The 27,201-nt window shown below is 37.6% G+C and overlaps 1 protein-coding gene across 3 annotated transcripts in view; it reads right to left on the reverse strand.

The window, feature by feature from the left end:
• Positions 1-27,201, reverse strand: part of Ift74 (intraflagellar transport 74) — an 83,409-nt gene that overhangs the window by 7,969 nt on the left and 48,239 nt on the right. For all 3 annotated transcript variants that reach the window (XM_085839185.1, XM_085839186.1, XM_085839187.1), the window contains 6 exons: positions 26,645-26,724; positions 13,953-14,006; positions 12,994-13,091; positions 12,212-12,338; positions 6,567-6,730; positions 4,853-4,978 (listed from right to left, as the gene is read on the reverse strand). In XM_085839185.1, coding sequence (XP_085695311.1) covers positions 4,853-4,978; positions 6,567-6,730; positions 12,212-12,338; positions 12,994-13,091; positions 13,953-14,006; positions 26,645-26,724 — 649 coding nt within the window. The remainder of the gene's footprint in view (positions 1-4,852; positions 4,979-6,566; positions 6,731-12,211; positions 12,339-12,993; positions 13,092-13,952; positions 14,007-26,644; positions 26,725-27,201) is intronic.

A 27,201-nucleotide genomic window follows, 5' to 3' on the forward strand; every position in this document is an offset into this window, starting at 1 on the left:
TCCCTCAACAGAGGAATGGATACAGAAATTATGGTACATTTACACAATGGAGTACTACTCAGCTATTAAAAAGAATGAATTTATGAAATTCCTAGCCAAATGGATGGACCTGGAGGGCATCATCTTGAGTGAAATAACACAATCACAAAAGAACTCACACAATATGTATTCACTGATAAGTGGATATTAGCCCAAAACTTAGGATACCCAAGATATAAGATACAATTTGATAAACGCATGAAACTCAAGAAGAATGAAGACCAAAGTGTGGACACTGTGCACCTTCTTAGAATTGGGAACAAAACACCCAGGGAAGGAGTTACAGAGACAAAGTTCGTAGCTGTGATGAAAGGATGGACCATTTAGAGACTGCCGTATCCAGGGATCCATCCCATAATCAGCTTCTAAACGCGGACACCATTGCATACACTAGCAAGATTTTGCTGAAAGGACCCAAATATAGCTGTCTCTTGTGAGACGATGCCGGGGCCTAGCAAACACAGGAGTGGATGTTCACAGTCAGCTATTGGATGTATCACAGGGCTCCCAATGGAGAAGCTAGAGAAAGTACCCAAGGAGCTAAAGGGATCTGCAACCCTATTGTTGGAACAACATGATGTACTAACCAGAACCCCGGAGCTCTTGTCTCTAGCTGCATATGTATCGAAAGATGGCCTAGTCGGCCATCAATGGAAAGAGAGGCCCATTGGACTTGCAAACTTTATATGCCCCAATATAGGGGAATGCCAGGGCCAAAAGAATGGGAATGGGTGGGTAGGGAAGTGGGGGGCGCTATGGGGGACTTTTGGGATAGCATTGGAAATGTAAGTGAGGAAAATATGTAATAAAAATCAAAAAAAAAAAAAGTTAAAAAAAAAAAAGATTTAAAGATAAGAATTTGATTAGGTAGCCAAGATTGGCAAAATACAAAAATATAAAGATATATTTAAAATTGTGGTTTATGTTATGATTTAGAAAGAAAACAACTAAACAAAGGTGTCCCGTATGGTGCCTTACATCATCTATATAGTGGAAGAAGAAAGTCAACAGTTTAAAACAAGCAACCTGTCTTTTTCCCTCTGACCCGCTTCATACAGTGTAATATAGTCACAAACTCTTACACTTTTCTCTAGCACTCATCCCCACTCATTTTTAGGTTTTTATATTGTGAAGTACAGACAAACTGACAGGTAAATGGGATACATAAATTAGTGATTGCTAGTTATTGCAAACTCCTGAGACTATTTTTTTCAGTAGAAATATAAACTATTTTTAAAAAAGATTTATTTATTATTATACATAAGGACATTGTAGCTGTCTTCAGATGCACCAGAACGGGGCGTCAGATCTCATTACAGGTGGTTGTGAGCCACCATGTGGTTGCTGGGATTTGAATTTAGGGCCTTCAGAAGAGCAGTCAGTGCTCTTACCCACTGAGCCATCTCACCAGCCCCCTAAACTATTTTTTTAAATAGTGCATCCATACAGTGTGATATCTGAAACATTTTAAAAGATGAAAGAAAATGTTTTAATGACTGTTTTTAACAGAATTATTTTATTTTGTGAAAATATGAGGTGATGAATAGATGAACAGCCTATATATGCCAATATTTACCAATGTGTTAGAAACGTTCATTTCTGGGAATAGGAAATAACATGACCTGATTTTGGCTGTTATACCTTGATCATACTGCTATGTAAATTGAGGAATTTCATAATTCAGAATTTTAAGTGGCAGGTGATTAGATAAGACCACAACCAACCCTTGCCTGACTTTAACTACTCAGTTTGAATATAGCATGTATGTTTCAATTGGTAATTAGAAAATATTTACTATATACCTACCATATACAAACTAGTTCCATGGTGCTAGAGACAAAGTAAATTGGATGGACAGTGCACCCTCCAGGAGCCCATAACCTACAAGACCTTAAACGCTGTTCAGATATGTACCAGAGGATGGTGATAGGAAAAAGTTACTATAGTTAAGTGCCTACAGAGATATGAATCAAGAGCTTCAAGAACAGAACTGCTCTTCATAGTGTTATCAGAACAGTTTAAGATTAGAAATTACCTAAATGTCCAATTAGAGATTGGTTCTGCAAAGTCTACTTTATCACACAGTAGTATATTATATATATATGATCTTCTGGGGGCTGGTGGTCAAGAGCACTGGCTACTCTTCCAGAGGTCCTCAGTTCAATTCCCAGCAACCACATGGTGGCTCACAACCATCTGTAATGGGATCTGATGCCCTCTTCTGGTGCATCTGAAGACAGCTACAGTGTACTCATATACATATAAATCTTTTAAAAAAATATGTGATCTCCAATGCACAGTGTAACACACACACACACACACACTAAGCATAGATAGATAGATAGATAGATAGACAGACAGACAGACAGACAGACAGACAGACAGACAGATAGATAGATAGACAGACAATGCCAGTTGTACTCTGAGATTAGTGTTGTTCTTAGCCTTCATCAGAAAAGCTTCTTTTTTGACCTGGAGATGCAGCAAGTGCAAAGACATACAAATGGACAAAATGAGGAGAACAAGTGACAGGAGCATGCTCAGTCCTGACAGTACATCTATGTCATAAGCCTCAAACCATATCCTCAAGGCTCAGGGCAGGTTGTGGAAGGAATGGAAAGAATGGACATGCAGAGGTCACGGAGGAGTGCTGAAAACGACACAATTGACTCATTGGCTCACTACAGCTATATGCACAAGACTGGTCCCATCCACATGGGTTCACCAGGCTCCACCCTTAACTAGGGAATATGGACACACTTAGTGACTACTGCAGAAAGGACTGTCATTTTCTCAGTGGTGGAACCATTGATAAGTTGTCCATGCCTGTGAGAAAGAGGGGCCAAAAAGATTTTAAGAGCCAGTGGGGATGGAAGATAGCAAGGCAATAACAACAGTACCTTCCGGACATAAGAGGACTGAGGTATATGGACTCACAGACACTGGCAACACACACAGGGCCTACACAGGTCCGTCAGATGGGGTCTCAGTATGGATAGGAAACATAGACATGAGCCCCTATTCCTAACTCAGAAGCTATTTCCAAGTGTCAACAGCTTACAAAGGAAAAACTAGTTTTTTCCAATGGAGTCTCACTGGGTATACAAACCACACTTAACATCAGGCCCAAAGTAGATGGTCAAGACCCAACAAACTCAAAAATTTTGGAGAGTTTTTATGTCATAATGCTTGGTTTGAGCATTTTTTTTATAATATTGGTCTTTTGCTTATATATTGTTTTCCAATTTTGTGTGTATGTGTGTGTTTTTTACATGCATAAGAGTTCTTGGAGGGGAGGGTATGGGGGACTTTTGGGATACCATTGGAAATGTAATTGAGGAAAATATGTAATAAAAAACAAAAACAAAAAACAAAAAACAAAGATTGGCTTACAAATTGCCAGTTCAACAATAACACTTGCATGCATATTAGAAATACTAGAAGCTCCTCAATCATGAAGCTGGATGTTTCTATCTAGGCAGTACCAATCTGGTATTGCAAGACAGGGTGATGCCTGGGGAGCCGTGGGTATTGAGTGCAGGCTAGAAGGAAGCTGAAGCTGTTATCACTGAAAGATGGCAAAAGCAGCAACCAATGATATAAACAGCCCAGCTCAGAAGGGGAAGCAAAGGCAGGCAGGCAGGAGCTCACTGCGTCCTCCTAGAACTTGTTATATCTGAGCTACCCATTGGAAGGTGCTACCTGCTTTGAGGTTGGGTCTTCCTTCTTTATTTAACCTTCTCTGAAAATATCCAGGTAGACATACTCAGAGGTATCAAAGGTGATCAATAGCAAACATCACATGTACCTTATTCCATTTAGATTTTTTGGTACTAAATCCAGAACATGTACTGTTGGATGTAATAATAAATTACTGTTTAATAAATACTGTTATAAAATAAATACTGTTTTAATAAATACTGTTATAAAATAAAAATTGTTAATAAGTAAAAAAAAAAAAAACAGAGTTCTTAGGCTTTTTCTATGGTTTCTTCCTGTTTATTTTATTTTGGTTTGTTTGACTTACTTGCCTGTTTGAGAAAGATGTGGAGCTGGGTGGATGGGGAAGTGGGGAGAATCTGGAGGAGATGAGGGAGCAGAAACTATGATCAAAGTACACTGTATGGAAAAAATTATTTTCAAAAAAATATCAAATTGCCCATGCTTCATTAAATAATGCTCTCATGCAAGCAATCTTAAACTTATATCGAAGTGGGACAGTGATTGGTGGAAAGAAGAGCTTCAGTGGGGAGGGGAAAGAAGGGTGTGAGAAAGCCCCATGGACAGGTATGAAGAACTGAAGAGCAAAAATAAACGGGAAACTGCAACAGGAAGTCCCAAGCTAAACACCCAGGGCATGTATGTGTGTGCACATGAAAGAGTGTATGTGTGTGCCATGTACATATGTGTGTTAGTCATTTCAAAATGACAAGAATTCTGTCTGTCATTGAAGTTTATGTTATTTGTAGTTTCTGTAGGGTTTCAACAGAATTTAGAAGTTTCTGTTTACTTTTAGTCAATTTTAAAGCAATCACCTAGGGTAACATAATAGCCATGCCAGGAGAGTACATCCTATAAAACTGGCCGTTCATATAGGTCTACTAAAGGAATAAGACAGAAATTAATTCATACTAAACTACAGAATCTCACTGTTTCAAAGCCCAAAAAGTAGGAAGGCTCACAAGGCAGGTCTGAAAGCAAAATGAAACAAGATCAAGAAGAAAGCTGTTTGAAGTAAGAACCACAGACTGAGAACAAGACAGACAACATAAAGCACAGAGTGTGTTTCCAAGTCAGCTCTGAGTGCTCTTACCTGAGCATGTGTCTCATTGTCTTGGAGTTGCGTTTTAAGGGTCTCATAATCTGAGGTCAGCTTCTCCATTATTTTCTTAAAGGCATTTCTGTGAGTTGACAATACTGTTCTTTCTTGATGCAATTTCTAGATAGAGCCAAACAGAAGCTATAACAAATGTCTAGAAAGTCAACATAAAAACCACATTTGGCTTAGAAATTTTAATAGTTTTGTTTTGTAAAGTTCTACCAGACTTTAATCACTTTAAGACTTATTTACAGAACTATCTTTTGAATAATAAGCTGTATAAAACTAACTATACTAATAATGCAATAAATACTTCCATGTCTGTACTGACTCCCAAAAGTTTAGCATTACATTTCAAAATAGAATGGAGAGACACTAATGAGTCTGCAGAGAAGACCTATCACCCATATCAGGACTTGGCAAAGGTCACAGTCACAATGCTCTGTATCAGGGAGCAACTTATACTTTGCCTTTAAATTTTTGCCTTCTCTTAAAACCTCTAAGTCTCTTTAAATTCCAACTATACATATAACAAATTTCATTACTTCTTTTTAGCTTGTATGTCAAACAATACACTAAAAGTAGTAAGTCATATAAAGTACATATGATTTGCTAAACGCAGGAAACTCAAGAAGAATGAAGACCAAAGTGTGGACACTGTGCCCCTTCTTAGAATTGGGAACAAAACATCCAGGGAAGGAGTCACAGAGACAAAGTTCGTAGCTGTGATGAAAGGATGGACCATTTAGAGACTGCCGTATCCAGGGATCCATCCCATAATCAGCTTCTAAACGCTGACACCATTGCATATACTAGCAAGATTTTGCTGAAAGGACCTAAATATAGCTGTCTCTTGTGAGACGATGCCGGGGCCTAGCAAACACAGGAGTGGATGTTCACAGTCAGCTATTGGATGTATCACAGGGCTCCCAATGGAGAAGCTAGAGAAAGTACCCAAGGAGCTAAAGGGATCTGCAACCCTATTGTTGGAACAACATGATGTACTAACCAGAACCCCGGAGCTCTTGTCTCTAGCTGCATATGTATCGAACGATGGCCTAGTCGGCCATCAATGGAAAGAGAGGCCCATTGGACTTGCAAACTTTATATGCCCCAATATAGGGGAATGCCAGGGCCAAAAGAATGGGAATGGGTGGGTAGGGAAGTGGGGGGCGCTATTGGGGACTTTTGGGATAGCATTGGAAATGTAATTGAGGAAAATATGTAATAAAAATATTAAAAATTAAAAAAAAAATAAAAATAAAGTACATATGAATCAAGGTTAATCAAGGAAAAGCAACTGGGGGCTGCAGCTTGCTTGGTAGGGAGGGGGCTTATCTAGCATATGAGGCTCTAGTTTGTCTCCAAGTAAACCATGCATTGTAACTGCATAACCCTATAATTCCAGGATTCAGAGATGAGGCCGAAAGACCAGATGTGCAAGGGCACCCAAACTTCAGAGCAGGTTTGAAGTGAACTACTTGAGTGCCTGTCTTAAAAAAGAAGAATAAGAAGGAGGAGGGAGGAAGGGAGGAAGGGAAGGGAAGGGGAGGGGAGGGGAGAAAAGGGGAGGGAAGGGAAGGGAAGAAAGGAAGGAAGGAAGGAAGGAAGGAAGGAAGGAAGGAAGGAAGGAAGGAAGGAAGGAAGGAAGGAAGGAAGGAAGGAAACATTTGGGTGATAATTTTTAGAGGTTTTGTTAAACATTTACCTTCTTCTTTTCTTCAGCTGATGATTTTAAAGCTGCCAGGTCACTGTATGTCTCCAGGTCAGCAGTCATTTGCTTAATTTTGTTTTTCAGAGACTGTTGCTCTTCTGTCATCTTACTTTCCAGAAGTTCCATTTTCTGTAGATCCAGCTGCAGACGCTGACTGTCTGAAGCACAAGAATTTAAGGCAACAATTAAAATTCTATACTTTCATATAACTAGTTTTAGGTTTTTAGAGCTTCTGGTCACAACATTTTAGTTACTTGACCAATATACAATTTATTGCATATATTTCTTCTTAAGGACATCCTACTTAGTATATATTTATGACTGTTAATAACTAATACACAGTGAATAGCACTACACTTTATTTGTGAATGGAGCATATTTAATGTGCATTTTCTTCTTAAGGTACATAATAAACATCTTGTCTTAGGGTGCACACTAGACAGCATATTAGCACTTTGAATGCCAAACATTTTAAATTGCATGATTAGGAGTGATGGAGAGGGAGAGAATGAAGGGTTAGGAAGAAGTATAGGACATAGTACTAAACACCCAGAAAAATATTGACCTCTTACAATATAATTGAACAACTGAGAAGGTCAGTGCTCCAAAGAAAACAATGTGTAACTTTGCAGACAAGAACAGAAATTCATGTTGGGCAGTGGTGGCACATACCTTTAATCCAGCACTTGGGAAGCAGAGGCAGGCGGATTTCTGAGTTCAAGGTCAGCCTGGTTTACAGAGTGAGTTCCAGGATATCTAGAGCTACACAGAGAAACCCTGTCTTGAAAGAAAAAGAAAGAAAGAGAGAGAGAGAGAGAGAGAGAGAGAGAGAGAGAGAGAGAGAGAGAGAGAACAAAGACAAAAAACCCCCAGAAATTCCATAACTAAATATTTATTCCACTTAGTATTCATTTTAAATGAATATGAGTATGAGTAAGGAAAACAGTGCTTTTAAAAAGTCACTGGTTTTAAAGGGGCGTTGTAAGTTAGATGGCTCAATAGATAAAGTGCTTACAGCATAAGAATTTGGATCTTCTGAATCCACAAAAATGTTGGGTAAGCTTGGCAGTCTACCATAATCCAAGCATGGAGGAGGCAGACAGAGAATCCCAGAATAAACTGGCTACCTAGATGGTCCATATTCAGGGTTACTGACCAACCCTGTCTCATTAAAGTAGAAAGGGACTGAGGAAGATACATCAGCTTTGGGCCTCCATATGCACACATGTGCACCCATGCCCATGTAAACATACATACAAACATACAAAAATGATTTTTAAAAGGGGTTGCCATACAACCAAATACTTTAAAGTTGATATAATTAAGCTAGCATTCCTTAAATGTTTCATTTACCCCTTTCAGAATTTTAAACTTAAGCATATTGAAATACATATGTACAAGTATATATCAATATATGTGCAACAAGATTTAAATGTTATCATAGTGTCGATTTCAAGCTAGGTACATGCTTATTATCCTGACATCCAGAGGCTGGAGCAGGAGGGCTCTGAGTTCAAGGCCAGATGGCAAATATAGTAAGACGATCTCAGAAATCCAAAACCATAAAATGCTCCATTTGGATGCCTGTCTTCATGAAGGTTACAAACAGTTATGAGAATAAAGTACTAAGCATGTTACCAAGGTCTATTATAGCACTTCAATAATATAGATAGGAAACATGCTTAACTCACTGAAGCAAGCAGTTACACAAATTTAACTTCAAATGTAATTTGGATGTGTACTCAGAAAATACATTTAAGAATTATACAAACTGATTTTTTTTCCAGAAAAAAGGAGCAAATGCTTGGTTGGTATAGAGTAAGGTTTATCTCCCTTCCCCATCAGGTCCTTATGAAAAGCTGAAAGCTTCCCAAGGGAAGAGACAGGAAGAGGAAGCAGTCCAGTTCCTTCTGATATGCTATGAAGTCTCGAAGTTTACTAAGCAGTGTGTGCAGGGCAGCTCAATCTCAGGAGGAGCCACTTTGACCTGGGGAAATGTTTCTGAAACATTCTGCCATCAGCACATTTGTTTACTCCCCAGAGTTTCCTTTCTAAAAATATAAATAAAAACTACTGCTAGCATCATTCCTTGCCTCTACCCTGCAGTGCAGTGCTTCTCAACGTGTTTCTATGACGGATCCGGAGGAACCCTTGTGGCATTGCTTCTTTTTCCTCATCACAATCATCTCACTCACTCGGTGTAACTTCTTTCACCTTTTCTCTAAGAAGTAATGTTGCCCCGAAGAGTAAGAGTGCTCGATTAAGAAACAGTGGAAAAGTCAGGTGGGTTCCAATAATGATCTCAAAGACGGAAAGGGAGCAGTTCACAGACGGGTACTGTAACATACATACTCAGGACAGTCAACAAGATTATCATAAACCTCTGGTGATTTTCAGAGAAAAGAAATGTTGTTAACTGTGGGCAATGATATAAAGACAAGGAGGAATAAAAAAAACAAACTATAGTCTTAAATAAACAAAAGAACCCATAGATGAAATAAACTATAAAGGCAGAATTCAAATCTTAATAACATTTCCAGAAAAAGAAAAACTTTACTTTAGTGACAGACTGTATTTTTCACCTCTACGAAAGTCAGTTCTCATTCTTTTGCAAATCCACAAGTGCAGCAAGCACAGTGACGAGTTTTTAAAAGGAAATATAAACACAAAGCATAAAGGTATGTAAGAAACACAGAGTCCTAATCACTGACTTTGTTTCCTGGTATTTATATTTGCCTTTAAAAATGTTTTTCAATGGCTGTTGCACCAAGATAACTTAAAGGAGGAAAAAGCTTGTTGAATTAACATCGACCTTAGATAAGTGACTATATAGATGAATTAATGTAATTTCTTAGTCTACAGAGAAGAGGAAAGGTTTTTAAATGTTCAAACTAGCACAAGAACCTAAAATTAGCAATTTGAAGATATTTGCAGACTAATGGTTTTTATAGAATTATGTACATCATTAACAGAGATGCAATCTAAGTATTGATGAGTGGATAAAATAGCTACTGTGATAGGCAAAATAAGCCAGTCCAACATTATGACCACATTTCTATGTGGCTTTCTTAAGAGGCAAATTCAAGAAGCAGAAGTAGAATTGTGATAGCCATGAGTTAGAACAGAGGGAACAAGGAGCTGTTCAGTGATAACATTGCAGAGCTCTGCTGCATAACCCATGTAATTCCAGCCTAAACATCTTAACCTGATTATGATAGATCATCAAGAAAATAAAGAGCAAGCACGGCTGGAGGGAATGTAAACTGCTGAATTCAGTACAAACATCCATGCGGAGGATTCTCAAAAGACTTAGCATTATACCTGAAAGACTGAGTCAACATCCACTGAGGTACTGCACATCTGTATTTACTGCTGTACCAAGTACAACAACTAAGAAACAGAACCAGCCTGATGCCCATCAACAGATGGAGAAAAAAGAAAATGTGATGCATTTTCACAATGGACTTTTAATCAGCCATCAAGAATGAGACCCTACATCTGCAGGAATATGCATGCTACCAGAGATCATTAGGTTTCACAAAATAAGCCAGATTCAGAGAGACAAATACCATATTTGCTCTGATGAAAGCTAAGCTTACATCTATGTGTACATATAGGTCCTAAAAGGGTAAAGGGAACAATGAGGGGCAGGAGGTGAGGGAGGCAGACAGGAAAGAGAGAAAAATGGAATGCATGTGTCATGAGAGAAGGGGTATCTGGGGTGAGGAAGAGTACCAACAAAGTGGGTCAGAGGGCAAGGGAGTTAATAAAAAAAAGTGTGTTTGTTCATCTTTTTCAGCCACTTGCCATGTTTTTTTTTTTTTTTTTTTTTTGAAACAGGGTTTATCACTGAAGCTGGAGTTGGCAAGGCAGAACGGCTTGTCTTTAACTGCATGTTTGTATGCCTCTACCACCTTAGGACTGGGATTACAAGCATGTCACCATGCCCAGCTTCAGTGTGGGCGGAAGGGATCCAAAGTCCCTTATGCTTGCAAGCACTTTACTGACTTAGCCATCTCCCCAGCGTGAATCCTAAAGTATTTTAAGTTAGCAAACATTAAGTTCCTTTTCTCTAAACTCACGACCTGCCAAGTAAATCCAAGTAGACAAAAAAAGCAAACTCAGTCACTCTACACCATAAAAACCACTCAGAATCAGTACAGAGACCCAAGATTCCATATCAATTTTTAAACTTTTGATCTAATCTTAACCTATGTCATTTGACATGTACATCTTTTGATCACTTGATATAGGTTTAATATACAACTAAAATTTCTTTTATAGAGGGGCCTAGCAAACACAGAAGTGGATGCTCACAGTCAGCTATTGGATGGATCACAGGGCCCCCAATGGAGAAGCTAGAGAAAGTACCCAAGGAGCTAAAGGGAACTGCAACCCTATAGGTGGAACAACATTATGAACTAACCAGTACTCCAGAGCTTTTGACTCTAGCTGCATATGTATCAAAAGATGGCCTAGTCGGCCATCACTGGAAAGAGAGGCCCATTGGACACGCAAACTTTACATGCCCCAGTACAGGAGAACGCCAGGGCCAAAAAGTGGGAGTGGGTGGGTAGGGGAGTGGGTGGGGGAGTGTATTGGGGACTTTTTGGATAGCATTGGAAATGTAAATGAGGAAAATACCTAATTAAAAAAATTTTTTCTTTTATAGAATACAGATTAGCATATCAATTTCTGGGTTACATTACTTAATAAAATTAAAATTCATCTGCCATTCAGTTTTTAAAGTATGACATCAAAATAATTACAATTAAGCATGTATGCTTAGTTGCATGCCATTTTCCTTGGTCAGTCTGTGCTCGTGAGCACGGCTAAAACTATTTCAACATCACTGGCTCTCAGGTGCTCTTCTAATTATTAATGACTGACCTGTTATGTGACCACGATTAATTTCCACACTCATGTCTATAAAATCGTTTCTTCACTGCCTTACAATCCTTTTACGAGGATGAAAGTTCCTTGAGGAAACAGATCTGACTTTGTTTTCAAAGAAAAACTTTGAATACTGAGAACATCTCTCCCTGACCAAACTCTAGTCAGTCTCTGAACTGTCTTCCGTTAAGCCTCACTGTAAGAGATGACTGCTTAACCTCATAATCACATTGCCTCCTAGAAGCTATGGCTGTGGCTACTACCAAGCACTGTGAGAACATCACACTACATGTCTTTACCTTGTAAAAAGACCAGACTTCAAAATCCGAAACTGAATTCCAAGTTCTGCATGCCACTTTGTGCCACTGTAAAGCTAGAAAACTTACAGGCCATGGCCTGGGAATGTAGACTGGTAGTAGAGCAGCTTGCTAGCACTACACATGCATATACAAAATGGTATGTGAAACCTTCATAAGCTAGGAATGGTCTGTATTCAATTAGTACGGTTAAATGAATGAGGATATGCCAATGTCATACTAGTAAGCTCCTGGGTGATGTCATATGGAACTCTCAAATTGCCAATGATGGGGGTAACAGGCACCCATCAATTAGATCCTTCCTTATGAGACTTTCAAAAGAACTCAAAAAAGAATGAAGATGAGTTTTTGAAGTTCCAATTTGTTATTAAAAAAAGAAAAAAAAAAAAGAAACAAAACAGAATATAAACTCTTGGCCACTATTCTCACCTGAAGTCAAATTCCTAGCTGTTGTCTGTGACTTCTGCATCTCAGTTGACTTAAAGCTGAGGTCATCCTGCATCATCTTTAGCTCTTGGTTGGTGATGGAGGATATCTGTTTCATACGATTTATATTCTGTGTGTACAGAGAAATAAACACAAGATTTAGGTTTCCTATAAAACTACCATAAAACACAAAGGAGGTGATACTTTGAATAGTTATTCAATTTTGATTTTTTATAGAATGCAGGATTCAGTCATGTTTTCACTTGCTTTATTAAACTGTAGACAAATTAGCTACATAATTTGAGAACTATGCAGACTTAAAACACTAAAAATACTGAAAGGCGGCATCTATTTTCCTTCTTAGCATAATACATAGTAGATACTCATAAACACTTTCTAAAAACTTAAAATATTCATTAGGTATATCTACAAAAAACATTTACTATATAGATTACAGTATAAAACATTAACAGCTTCTAAACTAATGTCTAGGTTTTAGAACTGTATTAGTAAATTCAGATACATTATCAATGGAAGGAAACCTTACATTTTATTCTAATCACAGCTTCATGTACTGCTTTACACTGATCATGTACATCCCACCCTTTCCCACATTAGTCTATTTAACTAAAATTTTCCTACAGAGATAAACACACTAATAGCTTGAAGAAACAAGAAGGGAATTTAAAGGACACAGTTTAAGTGGGCAAATATTACAGTGAGACTTCCACTTTCCATACTGCTATTCTGAAAATCAGAATACTGAGATGGCACAGAGCACTTACCCGACTGCAATGCTCTAACAGTGTGATGATGCTGGCTTCTATCTGTGCCTTCCGCTCTAGTTCCTGATTCTTCGTTTCCTCAAAAGTCTCTATAAAAGCTGCCGATTGGAAACATGGTAAGACAGACTACTGTTGATAGACTTGGTGCTAAATAAACTTCAGACTATTTTTGAGAAATTTAAGTAAATATAAAATTTAAGCTATTAACCTACTCTACTTTCAAATACTTAAAAGTCTTTTATGACTCTGATATAAGTAAACGAGTTATATAGGCTCAAACGAAATAACTGATCCCATAAAGATCAGAAAAAGTACCTTCTTGACACAGCTATAATTATTAATACTTATAGTTGGCCACTGTTTTTATTTCTGAAATTAGTATTACTAAATACCTATCTCATCTAAAAATGCCTTTTATTAAATTAATCAAATAATGGCTTAATTACAAAATAAATTTTATCATTTCTTTAGATGGTAAACACCTATTGTAAGAAATTACCCATTTGTATGATCTATAACTCATATACACTTTTGTTCTTATTTGCACTCTTTAATTATTCCAATAGAACTTCCAAAATTAAAGATAAGTAGTTAAAATTTTACCATTAGTTAAGAGAATAGCATCAACATTACATGCATTCTCTAATGTATTTCCATTATAATTTTTCTACCAATTCTTTTTTGGTAGCTCAATAGTGTAACATATATTTTCTACTTTAAAAAAATCATTTATGTATAGCAATATAATTTGTATGTTATATGACACTATAATAGATAATGATTTGATAACATTTCAAACATGAAAAAAGAAAGAAGATTTTCAGGTTACAGAACACATTCACTCAGAATCAAAATTTTAAAATAGTATTTTTTCAAAGTGGTTCAATGTGGCAACCATCTTCAGTGCCTTGTACAAATGAATAGCAATCTAATATTTACGTTATAAGATCATCACTTACCGTCCATATTTTCCTCCCTTTTTTTAAGCTCCTTGTATTTTTGATTCATTTCACCTATAAGAAATGCAAAACATTAATTTTTAAAATTATAATCATAATATTCTAATGTAGAAGTATTTTGGGGGTTCTCTTTATGCCATTAAGTCACTGAATATTTGATAGTGTCTAATAGAATTTTAATATGGAGAAATTTACTTGGCTTTACTTTAAAACTCTTTTAAACCACTATTTGTGGTTAAAACACATAGGAGAAACATTCTCCTGACTGGAACAAACCTACAGGCTTTCCACTCCAAATCTGAAGCTATTCAGCCTATACATGAACACTACCCGTGATAGGAAAGAGAATTCCCCAGGCAAGTCTACCCCATCTTTGAATAACTTGCAGCAAGCACAACAGCAGCATTTCTTACCTCACAAAGCTTAGAATCTAGAAATATAATATGTTACATATTAAATTCATATGAAAAGGATATTATAGAAGTGTACAACTAAGCTAACTCAAGTAATGTAGAAAAAATTTCCCTAATATTCATGCTACATTATAAAGAATCAATAGGAGTTACTTATATATGAAAAAAAATGTCAAAACATTTTCCAGTAATTAGGATGGAAGTTAGTAAATTTTTATCTCAGGTATCACGAACCAGAGTGAATGGATTGTGATAAAAGAAAAACTGAAACTGAGGATAAGTCTCAAGGTTCTTAGGCAACTTGAAGAGATAGCTGCATTAGCTGCAAAGGAGGACATGGTGATAAAGACATTGCATACAGAAATGTTGAACATACTGAGTTTAGTGAATATGAAAGTCATGTCTAAACAGACAAAAATCCAAAGCTAGAAAGGACATCTGTCCCAGTGGCCCCACAAAGGAGCCATTAGTTATGGTGGACTGTGATCACCGTGATCACTTTGATAATGGGGTTTCACCATAGCAAACACTGGGCTACGGAAGTACAGAGACATTCTCAATGTAAGATGCTGCAACTCCATGTATCTAGGGTATCAAGTAAAGAAAGCATAAATATATGAGCTTGCTTCAACCCAGTTTCTTCAGGCCAATCAATCAGTCACTCACTTCCTAGAAAGACTAAGCATGGAAAAAGATGGAAAGAATAAAGGCTAGGGAATTCCTAGTTAAAATCTGGCATTAAAAAGGACATTTAAGAACAATAGTTAATAGGAGTGGAATGGGAGAAGAACAGCAGTCCAGATACCAGAACTCCAATAATCTGTGTTCTGTATTTTCCTATATGGTAGAGAACGTTTCACAGATCTGATTAAACCATTAATAAACGTGGGCAAACAGTAGTCGAGTCCTTAAAGAGCAGGGAAGGGAAGCATGGGAATACTGACTTGTGCTTGTGCATATGTATCATGTATAATACTGATTATTTCTACTCATCTTACAAGTGTATTTCTCACTTAGGAACAGTTAGATCATATGTAGACATATGACCTCAAATATTCAGATCACGTGGTGGTAAATATCCAAATAGCAGCAGCAAACTGAGGAACCCCTGAACCTCCTGAGGCCTAGCTTACTAAAAAAGTCCTAGCTCCTTGAGCTGGCCACTCTTGAGACTAGTTAAGGCATTAAGGGATTACAGGGAAGGTCTGCATTCTAGGCTACTTAACAACTTACCACTAACTTATCTTTCTTTCTCTAAACGAAGGAGAATCTCCTACACATGCATTCTGTTCATAGCTCATCTTTTCCTTTTCCTGCTCCAGATACTTCAGGGAGGCTTTCTCTTCTACTCCAATAAGACTATTCCCAAGGAGATTTGGTGACCATTCATTATCCAACCCAAGGGCAGTTTCAGTTCTCTCACCCTGCAATACCTGCCACTGTTGATAAACCCTTTTTGACATATTTTCATGTATTGCTTCTGCACTGCATAGGTGAGATCCTTTCAATTCATTTTTTACATGTATTATTTTGTTCATGTGTGCATGTGTGTATGTGTGTGCATTCAAGCATGCCACAACATTCATGTGAAGGTAAAAAACACTACTTATGAGAACTAACTCTCTCTGTCTACCATGTGGTTTACGAGGCTCAAACTTAGGTTGCCAGGCATGTGGGCACGTATCTTTATCCCCTGAGTCTACTCTCTAGTCCTTAACTGACTTCTAAAACTGTACTATACCGATGACAATCTCATTTAGTCCTGTAACTTAAGAACACTTAATTTAATTGTTGCCCAATTTTCAAATTCTTTCATCCAACTACTTATTAGATTCGGATTTAGATTCCCTTCTTGGGAAAGCATATCTGGCCAGCATCTTGAGTTACACACCTGGCCAGTATGATTATATGGAACAGAGCTCCTGCATACCTCAAAGATTCCCAAACTTCAAAACAAATTCCTGATCATTCTTGAAACGGAGACAAGTCAGAGCATTCGTGAACTGGTGTATGTTGGGATTTCTCAATAGAAAATTAGTTTCTAGAGCTGGAGAGATGGCTAAGGGGAGCTGGTTATGACGTTGCTCTAAAGAAAGATCAAAATTCCTAGTACTCAATATCAGAGTACTACCTAACTTAGAACTACCTAACTCCTAAGTTCCAACAATCTCTTCTAGACTCCTTGACACTTTGCACACTTGTGTGTATGTATACACAAACACACACACACAGTCCATAACCATTTGTTGTTGTTTTTTGTTTTTTTGTTAATACAAACTATTGTTTTAGCTGACTTTGGGGTGACACCACATTAATTCATACTAAACTATTATTTTAGACCCCCCTCTAACATTTTCATTCATTTAGAGTGTTGTCGATAGCCCTGGGGATAATTATATTTGATGTCAATTCTGTTCTCAGGTGAGGGGTTGTGAACAAGGAATGAGTCAGCACTCAGGTGATTTCTTGTAAACCTGCTTCACACCTTAATTTGTAAAATAAAAGAGCAGAGGGAGGTAAGGTGAATCGGAAAGAAAGAAAAGAAGGAAGAGAGAGAGAGAGAGAGAAAAGAAGGAGGAGGAGGAGGAGGAAGAGGAGGAAAAGCAGAGCAGAAGCATGTGGCCTAGAGAAACCCCAAGTTCTAAGGGGTCTCATAGATGGGGAAGATGGTAGTGTAGCAGTAGGTCTGCCTAATCTAGGCGCACAGCATGTATTCATATTAATTGTGTCGTGTTTTCATTGCTGGGGCATATTTTGTTGGAGATTTACTGCAACAAAATGGCGCCCAACATATTGATTTGAACTCAACTAACCTGAGATAAAAGTTCACTGCCCCCAATCCCTGAATAGGACTTGGGCAGTGTGGATTGGAAACTGACTGAGTCTGAGTGGTCTATGGAGAACAACAGAGAGGCTCACTCCCCCCAACTCCCAGAGAGCTACAGCCAAGGGCAGCACCTCAGCCTGGAACTGTAGGGAACACAACTGCCTGCGAGGCAGTTTTTGGGCAGACACAGTGAACTAATAGGGGCATCTCTGGCTGAGAGAGCTTTTCTGTGTTTGCTTCTCCATATCCTTCGCCCCCCCCCCCCACCTTGCCTCCCTCACCCTCATGTCTAGGACAGCCAGACTGGTTCTCCTGACTGCTTGTTTATGCTGCGGATTGCCTGAAATCAGCACACAAGCATGTGCTGCCAGCTGCAACCCAAACTAGGGACACAGACGACCACGCCGGTCTTTCTACACCCAGCCCCTTCCTATGCATAAAGAATCATGGAGATGAAGGTACAAAGGGATCCGGACCAGGTAGTTTATTGACATAAAAACCTTTTGATACTTAAAGATGGGAAACAATACATATCTTTTCGACTTTACATGATGATATTTTGAATGGTTTGACAGGGATGGATTTAAAGGAAATAGACACCTTATCATTTATTGGTATTGCAATTTTTTTTCCCTGAGACAGGGTTTCTCTGTATAGCCCTGGCTGTCCTGGAACTCACTTTGTAGACCTTGAACTCAGAAATCTGTCTGCCCGTGCCTCCCTTTTTCTTCTCAGATGACTCTAGTTTGTGTCAAATTGACTAAAAAATAACTAGCATGGTCTCCTAGCAAGGAAAGAATGCCACTTTTGGCAGGAGACTCTAATTCTGTGGAGCTCATAGATGTGGAAGATGGTAGTGTAGCGGTAGATCTGCCTAATCTAGGTGCACAGCATGTATTCATATTAATTGTGTTATGTTTTCATTGCCAGGGCATATTTGGGAGGAGATTTACTGCAACATAGAGAGCCAAGGCAATTTCTATTTCAATTTCAGTTAGTGTGGATAGCTTGCTAAATTCCCTATTTTGAATTTTGTCCCTCCCCCCCCCCCTACTTACTTCTCTCATGGCAATGTAGCAGTAAGCAATAAATTCCTATTTCAAATACTTTTAAATTGCTATGTTAAGATGAGTACATAAAAATTAATGACAAACTAACTTTTCACTTTCGGCTTCATCCAACTAGCAAAATAGTTGAATTATAGTAGACATATGTCTCTTTTCAGCAGGGAAACAACAGTACTTATAAGTACTTACAAGGTGTACTTTAAAATATAGAGTGAGAAGCCTCTGAGTGACTAAGGCAGGAGGTACTGTGCATATACTAATTACTTATCTCAGTGCTGCCATAGAGATAGAATATTTATATCTCAGTAGTGAGATACAATTTCTACATACTGCTTGAAGGCATCAAGGAGGGTACAGTCCATTCTGAAAGGAAGTCCTAACAACTGGTCTGCAGCTTACAAGCAAAGATGAATGCTGGTGTGTGGCTTTTTTTTTTCCTCCTTTATATTTACTGTAAGACCCCGCCCTATAGAATGGCCCTATTCTTAGTTAGTGTGGGTCTTCCCACCTCAACTTAACCCTCACAGACACACCCGAAAGCTTTTTGGATAGTTTTAGATATAGTCAACAGTCAATAGTGCCAGGCCAGAATGAGCTTGGTAATTCAAGCTTCAAATACTACAATCTCTAAATTGGTAAGAATTAAATCATTGCTCCAAGGCCTCTCTACCTGTAGGAAAACAAAGCAACCGTGCAGAAGTTCGTTTGAACAGAGTGTTTCTTTTAGATTCCATCTTAGTGGTGCGTGCCATGTACCAAATACATCATAAGGCCCTCAATTATTTTCCAAAGCAGTGGTTATCAAATATTAGTATGACTTTTGGCTAATACACAAAACACTGAGCACTATTCTCACAGTTTCAAACTGAAGTCTCAGGTAGTACCTCAGAATCTGCATTTCTAGCTACTTTCAGGTGTGTTAAGATATCACAACTCTAAGTTTTTGAAAAACAATCTTGTTAGGTCAATATCCACATTAAACAATGAGCTGCTATTCCTTGGATATATACACTGAGAATCCATAGGCTAGGAATTCAAAGTGCCATTTCAACAAACACTTATAGGAAAATGCTTTCTATGAACTGTATCTTGGGTATTCCGAGCTTTGGGGCTAATATCCACTTCTCAGTGAGTGCATATCATGTGTGTTTTTTTGTGACTGGGTTACCTTACTCAGAATGATATTTTCTATTTCCATCCATTTGCCTAAGAATTTCATGAATTCATTGTTTTTAATAGCTGAGTAGTATTCCATTGTGTAAATGTACTACATTTTCTATATCCATTCCTCTGTTGAAGAGCATCTGGGTTCTTTCCAGCTTCTGGCTATTATAAATAAGGCTGCTATAAACACAGTGGAGTATGTATCCTTGTTATATGTTGGAGCATTTTTTGTTATATATCCATCTCCCTTGGCAGTTCCACGGCTGGTCCAGAATTCACAATCTTTCTGCCTCAGTCTTCTGAGTGCTGACATTATATACATATACTGCCATGAACAACTCTTACTTCCCTTTTAAGGTGAGGAAAGTGGGCTAGCGGATGGCTCTATGGTTTTGTAAAAGCATTTGTCCTGCAAGCCTGAGTTAAATCCCTAAAACTCACGATAGAAGAAAACCAACTCCTGTGATTTGTTCTCTGCTCCCATACTTCCATATACACACCCCATAGCATGTACACATCTGCATTCACAAATGCATCTCTCTCTCTCTCTCTCTCTCTCACACACACACACACACACACACACACACACACACACACGCGCGCGCACACACATACACACACACACATACACAGTGATCAAGGTGTAAAATGAATAAATTAATGGGAAAACTGAAAATGAGGTTGGGTTGGGTGCAACTAAAGAACGTGTCCAACAACAGTTAAAGTAGCACTGTGTGGACTTAAGTCAAGACCTGTTTAGTTGCAGGACAAAAATATTCTGCCTTAATTTTTAATTTTAACTATATACCACTACCAAGACTCCTAAAGCAAACCTTATGAATTATCTGTATTAGAAAGGAAGACCAACAGAGTCAACTAACCTGGACTCTTGAGGGCTCTCAGAGACTGAACCACCAACTAAAGAGCATAATATGCTATACCCAGATGTGCAGCTTGGTCTTCAGGTAGATTCTGAACAACTGGAATAGGGGCTATCCCTAAAACTGTTGCCTGTTTGTGGAATAAGTTCTTCTAGCTGGGCTGCCTGAGAATGTGCCCAGCCCCACAGAGACTTGATGTGCCAGGGTGATGGGAGATACCCAGGTGGGGCTTCTACCCTCTCAGGGAGAAGTGGGCATGGGAACAGGGATTGTGGAAAGGGGTACAGGGAGGGGACAGTGATATGGATGTAAGGTGAATAAATAACTTTTTAAAAATAAAAAAAAAGAAATATCTTATGTAAGTTACAGAGACTTACATGGCTACAAAAAAGACTATATCCTACAGGCAAAGTACGTATTTTTCATTATTCAAAGCTACATATAAATTACAGAATAAATTAAAAGTAATTATCTCATGATCGGACAGTGATTTGGAGTCCCTACAGACTTTATGTGCACATCTATTATATCTACCATCCTGCCATTATCAGATATTTATGTCTATGGTAGATTAATAGTCAAATACTATTTATCATGCTGTCTAATCCAAATCTGGGATAATAATGGATTCTACAAATGAAGGCATAACTGTTAGTAATGCTCAAACATTCATCTTGAGAAAGTGTGTGTATGGTACTGTACTTTGTTAACTGTGCATGTCAATCCTAGCCCATCCTAATAAACAGATTCTCAGAGAGCTAGCCCCACCTTATGGATATTGGTAAAACTGCACATTTGGGCCTTTGTCCACAGGCGAAAGAGTTTGGAATTGTCATAGAGTGGGTATGTTACTTTAACTAACAAAGGCTAGGACATTTATATAGCTTGCATTGGTGATAAACAATGTCTACATACTGCTTCCAGCCATAGGAAATGGCTCAATTTTTGTGAGAAATTAACAAAATTAAAAGTAATAACTTTTATTATTATAAGTAATAAAACCAGACTTATTCTGGTTAAAAACTTAAGCTGTATAAATTTATTCTTTATAAAATACATGAATGTACATGAATACCTATGAAGTCACTATTTTGTTTGTTTGTTCTGAGGTAGGGTTAGACTATGTAGCTCTGGTTGTCCACAAACTCATTACTGTAGACCAGGCTGGCCTTGAACTTGAACTCACTAGCTTCTATTTCCCAAGTGCTGAGATCAAAGGAATATGCCATCATGCATGGCCTTGTAGCACTGTTTTGTTTTTTTGTTTTGTTTTTGGTTTTTTGAGACAGGGTTTCTCTGTGTAGCCCTGGCTGTCCTGGAACTCACTTTGTAGACCAGGCTGGCCTCAAACTCAGAAATCCACCTGCTTCTGCCTCCCAAGTGCTGGGATTAAAGGCATGCACCACCACGCCTGGCTGTATCACTGTTTTTTATAACAATTAGAAATAGTTTTACTTCCTTAGTTCTGATGAAGCTTCAGCCTAAGCTAGCAATGAGTAAAGCTCAAAACGACATGATTTCAAAAGACCCAGTCATTCTACACAGAAAGGTAGTTACTCGTCTTCAGCATCTATTCCACAAATAGTTTGGACATGCATTATATGGTAACACTGTTATTAGCAGAATTTATTTAATGTAAACGAGTAAAGATTAGAAAAAAAAAAAAAAAAGGTCTGGTTCAACTTAAATGGACCAAGAAATGTTACTATGAGGGACTAAGCCATGAGATATAAACTATCATGTATTAATTTATAATGAAAATATTTCCTAGCAGTGTTTTCCCCAAAGCATGTGGCATTCTTATGCAAGGCTCTGGTTTCCCTCCTTAGCACCAGGAGTTGGGGAGGAGAGAAAGACTATGAAATATAAACCTTAAGAGAAAAGGCAGTATTAATAACCTATTTTACCTATTTTATTATAGTCTTACTTACTGTTGTCTTACTCAAGGCAACAATGCTTTTCCCACAGTTCCTTTGTTCATACAAAAGTAACACCTTTAAGGGCAGGAGATATGGCTCAGTGGTTAAGAGCACCCGACTGCTCTTCCAGAGGTCCCGAGTTCAATTCCTAGCAACCACATGGTGGCTCACAACCATCTGTATGAGATCCGACGCCCTCTTCTGGTGTGTCTGAAGACAGGTATAGTGTAATCATATACATAAAATAAATAATTCCCCCCCAAAAAAAGTAACACTTTAAAAAGTAATCATTTGGTTCACAACTATGAGGCTGATTTTGAGTGCAGTGTGGGCTATGCAGCAAGCACTTGACTAAAAATAAAAAAGTAGGGCTGGAGAGATGGCTCAGTGGTTAAGGCATCGACTTCTCTTCCAAAGGTCCTAAGTTCAATTCCCAGAAACCACATGGTGGCTCACAACCATCTGATGCCCTCTTCTGGTGTGTCTGAAGACAGCTACAGTGTACTCATATAAATAAAATAAATAAACCTTAAAAAAAATAAAAAAATAGCAATTAAAGATGTTTTTACTTGGTGGTTCAAGCTGCTCTAATCTTGAAAATATTAGAAAGGTCACACTTCCCTAGCCCTAAATTTATATGGTATTCTGGAGACAGGGCAAGTTTTCAAACCTCTTTGTTCAGCTTTTGCTCACAGTTCTTACTGCCAACTTGGCAAAAGCAGCTAGCATAACCTACACAATCGCCTGTATCCTGAGCTCTCCTGAAATTTCCTCTCCACAATGACCTAGTCAGTCCTTTAGCATTAGGTATCACACAGAATCTCAGAACAAAAAGCACAGACAAACAAGTTCATTGCCAGAATGTAATATGCATGATCTAATTCTTGTTCTCATTTAAAATATCACGAGTCGAAAATATGTACCACGTTATTAGAAAGCATGAATCCAAGGCAGGGATCCCCCGGAAAGTAATAAAATCTTTGCAGTCAAGCTTTCTGAAGAGTACACACTTAGATCCTAAAATAAGAGGACCCAAAGAAGAGATTAGATCTCAATTTTCACCTTTAGTTCATTGTACAATTTCTTCTTTCTTGAATTATGGATTGTTTAGGGTATCTAAAACACATTTACTTCCCAAATACTGTGTTGATGAACTAGATTACTAACGTCAGTTAAGAGGTAGTCCCTGCCCTTGAGGGCTTACAGTCTAAGAGGGAAGACAAACAAATTAAGTAGGCAACTGTAGAACATTCTCTGTTCCGGTAACAGGGAGGACAGTTACTCATCTAAGCCTAGAAGCGAGTTAGGGAAGCAAGTTCAGAGTTATGTCGAGTAAGAGGATGCCAAGTTAAATGTTAAAGGCTGAGAATTTAATCAGAAGACAAGAAGAACAACAAGCATTCAGTTAAATAGAAGACAACAAAAACAAAAGGTTAGAGCATAAAATAGTTGAATGAATGGTAATAAAGAGAAGAGTGAGGTAGCAGAAATAAATGACTGCAGAGCTGGGTAAGATGGCTCCTATCTGTAATCCCTTCTTTGGGAGGATGAGGTATGAGGATTGCTGTGAATTTGAAGACAGCCTGGGCTGTACAATAAGTTCTAGGCAAGCCTGTGCTTTACTGTAAGAAGTGCTTTAAAGGGGAGGCAGAGCCCAGAGATGACTATGGGATGAAATGGAGGCTGACAGAGTCACATTAGAGAACTAATGACATATAAAATTTGTCATTTTGTGCATCATGGTGAACCATATTTAAGCAGGACAAGGACACCAAGACATATTTTACACAAATCATTTTTTTTACAGCATTATACCTGAAAAAAAACTTAAAAGGGGCAAGAATGGAGGTGGGATAACCAGTTAGGAGGCTACTGCAATAGTTCAGGCAGAAAGTAATGAGGTCCTGAACTAACAAGTAACCTTCTAACAAGTTACCATCTACACAACCCCCTGTGTTGTCGCAGAAATTAGGATGATCACAGAGCAGAGAAGTGGCAACAATAATCACTGATGTACTAATACACTTACCTGTGAGTATATACACACACTATGTTTATATATTTATATATGCTTATATGTCCTAATAGCACTGTTACCCAATTATGAATTAGCTTATTCTATATTAATAAAAATAATATTTGAAACAAAAAAAACCAGAAGCAAAACCCAAAGCAGTCTGCATTCTATTCTATTCTATTCTATTCTATTCTATTCTATTCTATAGAATGTTGCTACCCACACTGCAGTTGATCTTATCCCCTAAGGCAGTCATCATAGAAAACAACCTCATAGATATGCTATTAATTTATGTGCTTTGTAAATCAGGTTGACAATAAAATTAACCATCCCAGGTAAAGATGCAGATGTAGACAAAAAAATATCTACTACTTTATTAGAAAGCATAAATCCAAGGTAGGGATTATAAGTTCAATTAATAAATTTTACTTCCCAAATGCATCATTTTAGGAGAATGAACTAAACACTATACATTACAATTTAGGAAGAAAATTATTTAGGATGCAATCTGTAAAGTTTCTAAAATAAAAACATCAGACTTTTCTAAATAGATCTACATATATGAAAAGTAACAGGGAGGAAATAACATAGACAAAAGACACAAAATTCCATAAGCTGAGAATCAATTGATGAGATCACTGTACAACATTAGTGTAAATATACTCTTTTCCCCCTTAGATCTTTCATTACAGAGTTTCTGTTATGTATCCCTAGCTGTCTTGGAGCTCATTATATAATCCAGGGAGGAGTCTCAAATTCTGCTTCTGTCTTCAGTGCTGGGATTTAAGATGTGTGCTATCAGGCCCAGCAACAATGTGGCCCATGCTTGAGGATCATGAGTAGATTTAAGTTGCTCTCAATGAACAACATGTAAAGTGACTGAGCCATTCAAATATATACATACTTCAGAACATGCTACAAACAGTAAGTATATATAATCTTTTCAATTACGAAAACAAATGAAAAATACAATTTAAATTTAATATGACCTTAGTACTGTTATGTGCCTACCTTTGTCACAAATGCTACTTAATACATAAACTTTAGTGAGACATTACCATGATGCTCATTTCCCAAACCAGAAAACTAAAGCATAGTCAGGCTTACTTACCTAAGCCTTTAGAAGTCTTATTAATGCCATTAGTAACTACTTGTAGATATAACTATATGTTTCTAAGAACATATTTTAATTTCACAAATGAAATGCTTTGAATCAGAAAGTCAAGCTTATGCTTAGGCAATGGAACTAAGACTTTATCATCAGAAAACCTCTGGTTTAAGTCTAGTTTTTACTACTAACTTGGAGAATTTAGCAAACTACTAATTGCCCTGAGCTTTCATGGTTATAAAATGGATTAGCTAGTATTCAAAGATTTTTTTATAGAGTGTTCTATCCAGGTAAGTGATTTATCAACAAAACAAATAGTATTTATATGATTAACAAAAAGGCATGAATACTGTCATTAAAATCAAAGTAAAGGGCTGGAGAGATGGCTCAGTGGTTAAGAGCATTGGCTGCTCTTCCAGAGGACAGGTATTCAATTCCCAGCACCCATATGGCAGCTCACAACTGCCTGTAACTCCAGTTCCAGGGGATCCAATACCCTCACACAAAGATATACATATAGATAGATAGATAGATAGATAGATAGATAGATAGATAGACAGACAGACAGACAGGCAGGCAGACAGACATGTAAAACACCAATGTACAGAAAATCTAAAAAATAAATTTTATTAAAGATTTGTTTAATAAATAAATAAAAGTAAAAACAAAGACTAAGGATACTATTTTTCCTACTGTGAATGTCTCTTATCATTTATTGGTAAATTATCCTGATTTTCCTCCACTACTGATAATATATAGTTGATCCTGGTTAGTCCATGAACAAATTTATTAGTTGAAGGTAAGCTATAAACTCTTTAAAGAGGGAACCTATACCAAGAGTAATCTGGCTGGGAATTATGATGCCCACACTTCTCCCATACACACAGAATTTCTACCATTAGGACCCTAGGCTGGGGAAAAAAATAGACAACAGTGCTTGCTCCCTCATAACTGAGCCCAACCAGGAAACCAAGTCTCTCTGGGCTACTTGAAGTATCTGTTACCTGGTTATCATCTCCTCTACCACAAAAAGAAAAAAAAAAAAAAAAAAAGAATCCTTTGAAAAACTAGGTATTTATCTTATACAATCATTAAGTTACTTAAAATTTTAATCAAATAATTATTTTTACACTATTTATAATACTTGATATATATATTTCAGTTAAGTTGGGAGTATCATAGAGTATTATATTTATCTAAATAATAAAACTCACTAAGATTACAATTAATATGCATCTGTTCAGATGTATATTAATTGCATTTTGAAAAACTCAAAAAATATACCACAAACATTACCTTGGTGCTCCTCTAAATCCATGTCAAGTTGTCTAATTTCTTCACTAAATTGGTTTATTTTTTCTTTTATATCTGTTAACCTGTTAAAAATATTAGTGAATTTTAGAAGCAACACAAGGAAAAAAATCATAATGAGCATCAGCAAATTGAAATTTTTTCTACTACCAGAACATCATTAAAAGGTTAAAATACATCTAATACAATGTGATGATTTGTATATTCTTGGACCAAGGAGTGGCACCATTTGGAGGTGTGGCCTTGATCGAATAGGTGTGACCTGGTTGGAATAGGTATGTCTCTGTGGGTGTGAGCTTAAGATCCTCATCCTAGCTGCCTGAGAGTCAGTCTTCCACTAGCAGCCTTTGGATGAAGACGTAGAATCCTTAGCTCTGCCTGCGCCATGCCTGCCTAGATGCTGCCATTTCCCACCTTGATGATAATGGACTGAATCTCTGAACTTGTAAGCTAGCCCCAATTAAATGTTGTTTTTTTATAGGACTTACCTTGGTCATGGTGTCTGTTCACAGCAGTAAAGCCCTAACTAAGACATACAATGT

This window comes from Mus caroli, unplaced genomic scaffold, assembly GCF_978045245.1.
Source record: "Mus caroli unplaced genomic scaffold, Mus_caroli_1 scaffold_6, whole genome shotgun sequence".
Lineage (NCBI taxonomy): Eukaryota > Metazoa > Chordata > Mammalia > Rodentia > Muridae > Mus > Mus caroli.